This window comes from Syngnathus scovelli, chromosome 1 (assembly GCF_024217435.2).
Source record: "Syngnathus scovelli strain Florida chromosome 1, RoL_Ssco_1.2, whole genome shotgun sequence".
Lineage (NCBI taxonomy): Eukaryota > Metazoa > Chordata > Actinopteri > Syngnathiformes > Syngnathidae > Syngnathus > Syngnathus scovelli.
The window spans coordinates 9,284,674-9,294,112 of record NC_090847.1 but is presented as its reverse complement, the minus strand read 5'-3'; the positions used below and the strand labels follow the sequence as shown (position 1 = coordinate 9,294,112).

General features: G+C 40.6%; 1 protein-coding gene across 1 annotated transcript in view; it reads right to left on the bottom strand.

The window, feature by feature from the left end:
* Positions 1 to 3,137: 3,137 nt before the first annotated feature.
* Positions 3,138 to 9,439, bottom strand: part of gfra4b (GDNF family receptor alpha 4b) — a 31,537-nt gene continuing 25,235 nt past the window's right edge. Inside the window, exons 5-8 of the mRNA XM_049753631.2 lie at positions 8,037 to 8,146; positions 7,327 to 7,461; positions 5,234 to 5,400; positions 3,138 to 4,155 (exon numbers count right to left, since the gene is read on the bottom strand). Coding sequence (XP_049609588.1) covers positions 4,018 to 4,155; positions 5,234 to 5,400; positions 7,327 to 7,461; positions 8,037 to 8,146 — 550 coding nt within the window. The 3' untranslated portion in view covers positions 3,138 to 4,017. The remainder of the gene's footprint in view (positions 4,156 to 5,233; positions 5,401 to 7,326; positions 7,462 to 8,036; positions 8,147 to 9,439) is intronic.

Below are 9,439 nucleotides of genomic sequence, written 5' to 3'. Positions count from 1 at the left end.
AGAAGCGAGGACGTTTTTAAATGCATGAAAAACTGCATGTTTTCAGAGGCGGTGAGTCAAAGAAAGAAGCTATATGAATTCTGGTTTCCCCTTGTCAATTTTAGAATATTCTACTCAAATGCAAATAACTAAAGTCAAATATTTAGAGACGGTCATCTGAATATACATTCCTGGTGCTTTTATTATTAAAGGTGTCCAAACCACAGATAATACTCAACTTCAGACGTTAATTCCGGAATTCTTGTCAGGTTGTGCCTCGATGGAACTAATTCGCACAGTTCCACCTAATTGGGTTTGATTAAAATAGGTTGAGAAACGTTTTTCTTTAAAGAGCCATTTCACGTTTTATAAACTCCTCTGAAGGCCATTCTAAAATGATTCATATTCAGTGACAACTGATTATTTTATTTTTTTTATCCATTGAATGTAAAGAATACTTTCAAATAAGGTTGTTAGAATTTAGGCTTTAAATCTATACTGAATTGATGACATCAAGGATACTTTACCACAGGCTCTTCTTGAATGAGGACAAGCGGCATTCAGACAAATGCATGGCCTTGCAGACAGTTCTAACTTACAAAACATAACTCCAGGGTTGCGCTATTATTATAATTAGAGGAAAATCACAGGAGGAGGAAATGCTCTGTAATTTATATTCACTGACAACGGACACTTCAGAACAGCAAGTAGATGTTCAATTTACATGTTATTTTCAGCTAAACCCCTCCATAAAATAATTTCCGAGTAAAACAACGCAGAGGCAATGGCCTGCAAGACTAGACATAATCACATCCCTGCTTGGTCCCAATTTCAGCATTTTTAGCCTCTCAATTCTAGTTTGCAAGCAAAAAAAATAAATGAAAATTAAGACAATAAAGTGAAGACTCGAGTTCTGTCGCACGGTGGTATTTCAGGCTACAGGAAAAAAAATCCTCTCTGCCAGTGTGCATACCAGCTAACATTTGCAGACCTTGGCCAAATATTGAAACCTGTGCTTGGTCTTGGCCCAGTGCAGCAGTGGCTCTTGCATGGTGGGAATAGTTTGCAAGTAGTACTCAATAATGCTTCTTAATATGCATGGAAGCAATTCAGCACTCTGTTTCCATTTTGCATCTGTAAGTACTGTAAGCAGGCTGTAGATGTCCAAAATCCTGAGCTGTAACCTGGCTTTTTACCCCTTTACACCTTCTCCTAAACTTCGCAAAGCTGAATATTCAGAAATAGAAGAAATTTTAAATCAATTCAGGTGACAGACTAATTTCAGTCAGCACAGTCACCTGTCGCTGCCAGCAGCTCTGCCTCCTCCTCATTCAAGGTGACTCTCGCTTTGCTCTCCGGGATGAACTAGAGAGGCTTGAACTCAAGCACAGGAATCCTTCAGGTTATCTGATTCCTTGTTTGAACCATATCTGCTCTCAAGCCTTGATCTCAAAGGAAGGCTTGGCGGCCATGTCGGATTCTTGAACGCGGAGTGATGTTGATATGTTGAAAAATAACCCCAAGAGAAGCTCATCAGACATTATTTGAGTATCGAATCAGCTGTTCCAACACCTCTCGTTGCAACACTCTCATGGTGGGTGATTTCTGGACATTCGTTTTTTTTTTTTGACAGTCTGAGCCGAAAGCTCGACTCACACTGCAATTCTTTGAAGAGCTGCTGGAGCATGACAATTGCGGAATCACGCTCTGCAGGCAATAAGTCGGAAGTTTGTTGGCGTTTATGCCAAGCTATTCCCGCCGTCCCTTTAAGGCACAGGTGGTCATAGTAGAATGGCCAAAGTGACTCCCTTGACTGCATCAGTAGCTTTTACCACATCAAATATGACTAAACAAGACTTTATCAGCTGCAGCATGTAACTGTTGCATCCTGGACTTTTGGGAAACTTTTTACATATGTTCATGTTACCTTGCAAAACACCTTTTTACCCTACTTATTGATTCTCTCAAAGAGACAAGCAGCATTATTTACAGCTCTGCACCTTTCTGGCATCGTACTTTAGCTGTGCACAACACGTAGTTTCCAAACATTGGTGATGTAATGAGCGGTGTTGTACGGATCAATGAAGGAGGATGTCCACAAATCAGTCGTTAGTGACACACTGGTGTTTCATTTTCCATATTTTCACACAGACTGTCTTTGGTTTATTATGTTCCATAGCGTGTTGTAAAAAGGGGCATCATTGCTATGCTAAAAAAAAAAAAAAGAAAAAAAAAAAGCAATCTTCGGAAACATTCTTCATGTCAACTATCTTTGGGAATAAAGTTTATCACCAAATTGTTGATTTCAGGCGTTTTATGAAGTTGCCAATTAAGAGCTGACAAGCAAGTATCTGGAGAAAACCCACAAAAGTACAGGGTGGACATACAAACGCCACACAGGAGTTAAACCAAGATTCTAACCACAGAACAGTGAGGCAAACGTCCTAACCACCAGGCATACACAAATATATTTGACCTACCATGTAAATGGCCGAAGTCATGTAATCCATAAGTGGCAATTTTTTACTGCGCTGCGATATCACAGCCATGTAGAGTAAATACTGAAACACCAACATATGTATATTGAATGATTACAATATCGAAAACAACACGACTCAAACAGTTGCAAAAATGTTTCTAATTCCTCGTCATTATGTCTGAGTGGATTTACTTTGGGTTTTATTTTACCGTGGCTTACTCATTTTGTACTTGTATGAAAGTAATTTTTTTACATAATGAAAGTGTACAGGTGACAGGGAATTAATAAACAGAAGTCCTCATATCTGCAGAACTATATAAATGGTAGGAAGAGGAAACTGGCACCATTTGAAAGCCACATTCATGAAGTTTTTTTGTAATGCAAATGATTTTTTTAGATCCAGTTATAGTGTTCACTCGACCAGAAAGGGTGTTTTGCAAAAACTGAATCGTGCGACCAAAAGTGGTCACATTGAACATTTTTGAACATTCCATAAAAAAAACTTAAGATTGAAAGCATTCAGAATATATCTTATGTGTTTTTATATTTCAATAGTTTTTAAGAAGTTCAGTGTCAAAGTGTACTTTTGTACTTCACATTCTTTCCACTGGCAACATTTGCTTGTTTGTCATTGGATGTTTAATAACGTTCAGATGCTTTGCAAGAAGCACAAAACCTGGGAATTGATGTGTCTTTATTTACATAAATTAGTTCCCAGAACAGAAAATACTTTCATAGAGTCTTTTCACATCCATTAAATTTCAAAGTTTGCGTATTGATGATGCCCACGTAAGTAACATAAGCCAACCCTTGCACTTTGGCCGCCCTTGCAGTGTCCACTTGCACAATGAGAACAAGAAGGTTATTACACTCACAATTACTTTTTGTATAGCAGCCAGAGGTCTAAAGGAATTGTCTTTTGAGAATTGGCTGATAATTCCCTTTTAAGAGCAAGGCCATGTTTTATACTGTAGCTCCAGAGCTAAGAAATAAAGTGAGAGTTTGACAAACGGCGATGGAGAGCATGATTGTGGTGTCAAGGTTTGTCTTATGCACTCTCGGCTGGACGCTGCTGCAGGACACCGAAGAATCAGGGCATCTGTCGGCCACGTCCAAGTAAAATGTTGCTCTATTGTCTCTCCGGCTTGCCCCCACCCCCTTTTGTCCTAGTATTGATTAGAAATAATGGTCCTCTCGCAGACACTTGAGGAGAGTGCTGTTAAAGGGCTGTATGCTCCGGCAGCTCTCCAAACACTGAGTCACACAATAAGAGCTTCTGTTGGTATCCTTAACTACGTATCACACATACACATATAGAGACATCGCTGGATAGCTGAGAGCTCAATTTTGTCTGTAGCTCAATTTTGGCATGTCTTGATCACAGCAACAACGATTGTATGTACAAATGTACACATTAGCTTCCGTTAAGGGTCCAACTACCTAGACACAAAAATAGAAATGCAATTGCTGTATAAGTCGAGGAGGAGGCGAGAGTAGCTGCACGATTCGTGAACTGTCTCCATTTTCTGTAGCAGGCGTGGAGTGCATCCCTGCAGTTTTTAGTGTCCACTGTCGAGCAAGCGAAACAAGAAAAAGCTGATGGCAACGGGAGGCAGGAGCCCGAGAGGGGTCGCTGCATTTGGGAGGCTGCTGGACGGCAGGCTGGACTGGTCCACCAGGAGTTCATTTCCCATGGCCTGGGTTGGGAGGAATACAGATTTAATTACAACGTAGACTCCAAAGCTGAGCTTCTTCTGGAAACATAGGTCTCAAACGTTAGCAGTTCAAACCATCAAATGTCATCATGAGGTCAGAATTGACTTCACAAGTGTATTTTGCTTTTGCTTTGTCTTTTTTCTGTTGCTACCACAGAATGGTACTCGTAATGCAGTGCTTCTCAATTATTTACTGTTGTTTTCGGACAAAGAAGACCAAGTGTGATATTAATTAGTGTGAAGGTGAAGGCCTTCATACTTAGTATGTTATTTTTCACCATTAACTTTATTCTTCTTCTTCTAGTTTATTCTCCTCACTTTTTTGTCCGATTCACTTCACTTCACCTTTGCCATATTCCAAATATTCACGTGAGGAGCACTTGCATTTTTCTCATTCCCAAAATTTCAGCTCCCTCAACCACTTGTGTCTTGTCCAGGTGTTCCTCGGTGTCTTGTCAATTTGTCTGTATTTAGTTTCCTTCGTTCTGTTCAGTCTTGATTGGGTCATAATCCTTTAACCTGTGAGTCATAGAATGTGCTTTGTGCTGTCCTTGTTACTTTATGCTCTCCAAGCCACGTCCAAGTCTGTTTTGCGAGTGTTTATTTTGATACTTTGTTGCCTGTTTCGTTCTCCTGTTTCTTGAGTTTTTCCATGACCAATAGTGCGCTGTTTTATCCTTTAAACTAAAACTATTTTTTGAGTGAACCCCGTTCTCGCTTCCTTGCTTCCCTGTACTTGTGTCCTCCATTCCTCAAAACCTAATGGTGTTTCGATCTGAGTTTTAGGCTGTTCATTCTGATCATCCATGAGTGAGATCCACCGATGTCGATCAAATGGATTTGCTGCGCTACTCACTGAACATGCTACTTCAATTATTATTGAATATGTGGACTATGAATTACAATGAACCTATTTTTGGTCATGTGATGTTTTTAAGCTGAGCCACAGTTGGTTGTTACCTGAGCAGTACTGCAATAATGGAGGGCTTGATTGTACCTATATAACACCAAAACAAGGAACCAAACAAAAGTGATTGACAACAAGCAGAGAACAATGTACCTGTGTGGGTATTTTTGTATCCAGTATGTACCCCCTTGTTATTATGCTTTCCGGTGGGGAAGTACTGCTCCTGTTTTCTCTGCTGCGGTGGGCGGGGCTTAAGGTATTGGACTGGCCCACCGTGGGCTGCTTGTTAGATTCACTCCCAAACGCCTTTAGGGCATTCCCTGTTGCACGAGACACAATAGGACACAATATCCTCATTGAAACGTCACTCATATCATCTTTGGTATTTGCCAGCCATCTTCAAAAATATTTATTCATTTTTATGTAACTGTTTATGTACGATACGTATTGAATGATTAGTACATCGCCAAAGGACGTTTGGCTTTGAAGTCACTTTAATTTGTCTTGGAATGTTTACATACGTATTGCAGCGCTGGTTTGCCAACAAGTTTAGTAGTTCAATTGGCTTAGAAGTCCTCTTGAACTGCAGCATTTCTGGATGTCCTACCTGTTTTTGCATCAGTTTGAGGCAGGCATTTGCTTATCTTAAATGGCTGATGAACTTAACAACTATTTGGGGCACCGTGTTTTTGCATTAAGTGTTTTCAAATAAACAATATTCATGAGGACGTGGCCTGAGTTTTGACTTTCCTGGCAAAGGATTGACAGAAAAAGCAAAAAGCATCAGTATTCTCTCTAAGCCGCCGCCCTGCACCTGCATCTCCACATCGGCCTCATTAACTCATAGAACCTTCTGACATGGCCAAACAACTCAGAGACTCTCTCTGTATCTTTTCTAGGCAGCAGGCCCAAGAGAGCTGCTCTCATTTGCCACGTCGAGCTTGGCGAACATTTCCGCTCACTTGCGAGCGAGTGCATTTCAGTGTGAGTTTAAAATCATTTGGGGGATTGGAAAGCAGCAGTGCTCCGCAGAATTCGTGTGGCGCCGCCACGTTACCTTTCACTGGTTGAGTTGACAAAGACTGCAAAGTGTTGACTTCATCAGCATCTACTAATTAGCGTGAATATTGTAATCAAACTGATAACAAAATTGCATGTACATAGTGTATTGCTTTAAACTTTGTTTAAACTGTGTTTTCATCATCTTGCTTCATCATTACAAAAGGTGTGAAAACATTTTGTTGTCGAGGGTTTGCTATTTTTATCTCAGTGAACGAACGTACCTGTGACAAGGCACCCCAGGAACTTTTGCAAATGCGGTGCTAACACAGACAGTTTGATCTGTTTCAACATTAATCAATATTACCGATGAACAAATGATATTTCCCGTATTTGTATTGCATCTAAATTTTAGAAGTGGTCAAATTTGACCCGCACAAGATCTACAGGTAGATGATCCGCCCAGAGATTAAATCGGGCCCCTGTATCTATTTGTTTACCATTTCAGGAAATACTGCACGGTAATCAGGAGTTTAAAAAAAAAAAAAAATTACGAAGGGATAAAGAGAGACATTAACCGTGGAAAGGTTTAAATCTAATTTTCAATCCCTCCATCAACTCAGATATCATTTATGACAGCCTCAGCAACAAAGTGCAAGCAGTGTGAAGCAGGTGAGTAATAAAATGAGAAACAGTGAGATACAGAGGATATTTAATTATGTCTAAACCAAGCAAAAGCGGGGGGGCGGTGCTTGATTTAAAATGCACTGGCGTTTGAGCGTAGTGGTAAACATCTGCCCACGTAATCATGTGGGCTCTATCTCATCACAACCGTTTTTCCTGCGTCATCTTGTCTGGATGCATCATGGCTCAGGATATTAATTTAACTCACTCTGTTCAGTCAACATCATATTTTTTATTCCCGGGCAGAATTTACCACCAGCTGTCTATAAAAAAACACACAGCTTTAAATAACCCTACCCCAAATATCAAAACATGCATGTGGTTAAAGAAAGAAAAAAAAAAAACCTAAAATTGCATGGACTAAAATACGCCTACTTTGATCACTAACAATTGACTTTCAAGAATATCATCAATCTCCCAAAAGATTGTACTGGTTAAATTAAGACTAGCATAAATGTTGTAAAAGTTATCGAAACAACGAAATAAAGTACAGCAAAGCTTTATTAAGCCTAAAGCTCACATATCCCAAAGGAAGGCAAATTGTGCACAAAAGGTCCACTCACGGAGACAGATGTTTTCGGTGAAGTAGTCCAGAAAGTCTTCGCATTCTTGCCTCTGGTTGCCGCTGGCCGAGCAGGAGCACCACGGTGCCACACTGGAAGTGGCGTTGTCTACGTAGTTTGGCGTGATCGTGCTTCCTGTAGAGAAACAACACTGTCGGCCTGGTTTGCATGGTGTGCGCTACAGCTTTTATATTTAAAAGCTCTCCAAATACACCCACTTGGTGTAAAGGAGTTGACTACTTCATTTTTTTTTTCAGGTCACACCAGTCTAAAGCCATGAGATTTTACCCATGCGGCAACGTAGTGGAGGTGGGATATTGAGTACTTCAATAAATGTTAGCCAAGTGTGTTTTTATGCTGTGGGGCACCAAGTGCAGGAAGTTATTCTTGCTCCTCTCTGCAATGTGTGGAAAACTCATGGCTATTCCTTTCCTTTATGACAAGTTACAAAAACAAAGCGGCACGTTGGAGTTAATAAGCGCATCTGTCTAGTTGTTGTCTGGAACCAGCGTGGGTTTTCTTTTTTGAACACACATTTACTTCTGTTGCTCACTTGTCATCGGCAGAAATATCTCTCACCTCCCCGGAGCTGCACAATTCTCCCTGTCGTCCTCTCACATAACATATGTGGCCGTTACCAGTTTATACAGCCTTTGCTTCGTTCCATGTCTCCTCCATCTGATCCTCCATCTTCACAAATATGCACTTACCTATGAGTCCTGTGTAGGCGAGGAGGCAGGCACCGTAGTTTCTTTGCTTACAACCACTGGCAGACACTTCAGAGGGTTCGCAGTCGTACTGAAACTGTGCCAGGCGAGACCTACAGAAGAAGAGAAAAGGTTCTGCTGAGCAAGAACATGATGGATTCTTGTATTCTGTTATGCTTTTTTTCTTACTTGGTGATTTAACTTGTCTCAACCACAAAATATTGGCTAGCCTGGTACAGACAAAGCACATTAGACTAAAATGTGAAAGTGACAGAAAGACTAATATATTTCACCACTAAACCCCAAGACTTGGAATCATTAGTAAAACCCACCAGTGTAATGGAGCCCTGGAAAAATAATGACCATGACCAGAGATTGCAATGAGCGATAACTCTGATCCATCTGGCTCTTTATCCATGTTCAATATTTAATGTGCTATTCCAAGAGGCTCTCAGGGGTGTTCTAAACTATGAAGGAGAGTGGGTAAGGCTTAGGGGTAAAACAACGGGTCATTTGGTTGACTGAATGACTGTTTATTTGTTTTCAAAAAGTCTGAAAGTGGAATCTCGGAGGTGGGAAAATATTGGAACCATCCTACACCATTTTTTCATTTCAATCTTCTAAATGCCTCACCCATGTCTTTTATGAATTAATCACACATGCATCACCAATCCAAAGGGTTCTCTGGCTGAATCACATATAGTACAGACCACACCTCTGTCACCATTTTTTACAGAACGCAGAGGAGTGGCACATGTAGTAGCTACATGTAGTTCCATCAAATCATGTTTGAAAGGGGGTCTGTTGAGTTGCAAAAGCTGTATGTGGATCACATAATCGAAAAATCATGCCCATTAGAATGGGGTCCCACTCGGATACACAATCAGTGATATATGCTCTATCATACTCACTTGCCTACTGAAGGTTGCCTCCTGTGATTCACAGCTAAATTCTGATACATTTGTTGCTGAACTCTAAGGGCTAATGACCTTAACCAGATCGATCCTGAACTAGTGGAAAAACATGTAAACCGACCACGACACCAGAAATACTTTGACCTCAAAACCAAAGAGTCAGACCCCTTGCATGGTCGCCACGCAACTACAATACTTAGTTTCAGTGCACAACCAAAGAGTGATCAGTATCTGCTTTTTCTTCGGTTTCATCAGTTTTACTAAAAGCATTTAGAGGACTGCTTATTTCTAGCATGATTTTAGGACCAAGGTGCAGACATAACATTTGGGTTTGTTCCAAGGGTTACGCAGTTACCGTTCTCTGCTCCTCAGGGATGGGTTGAATTCAGAGAAAGAAAGATTAGAGGTTGTTGCGTGCCTAACATGGATCTTGTGTGAGTGTGGGGGACCAGAAACAAACTTTTTCCAGCATGACATTTAACGAATGTCAAC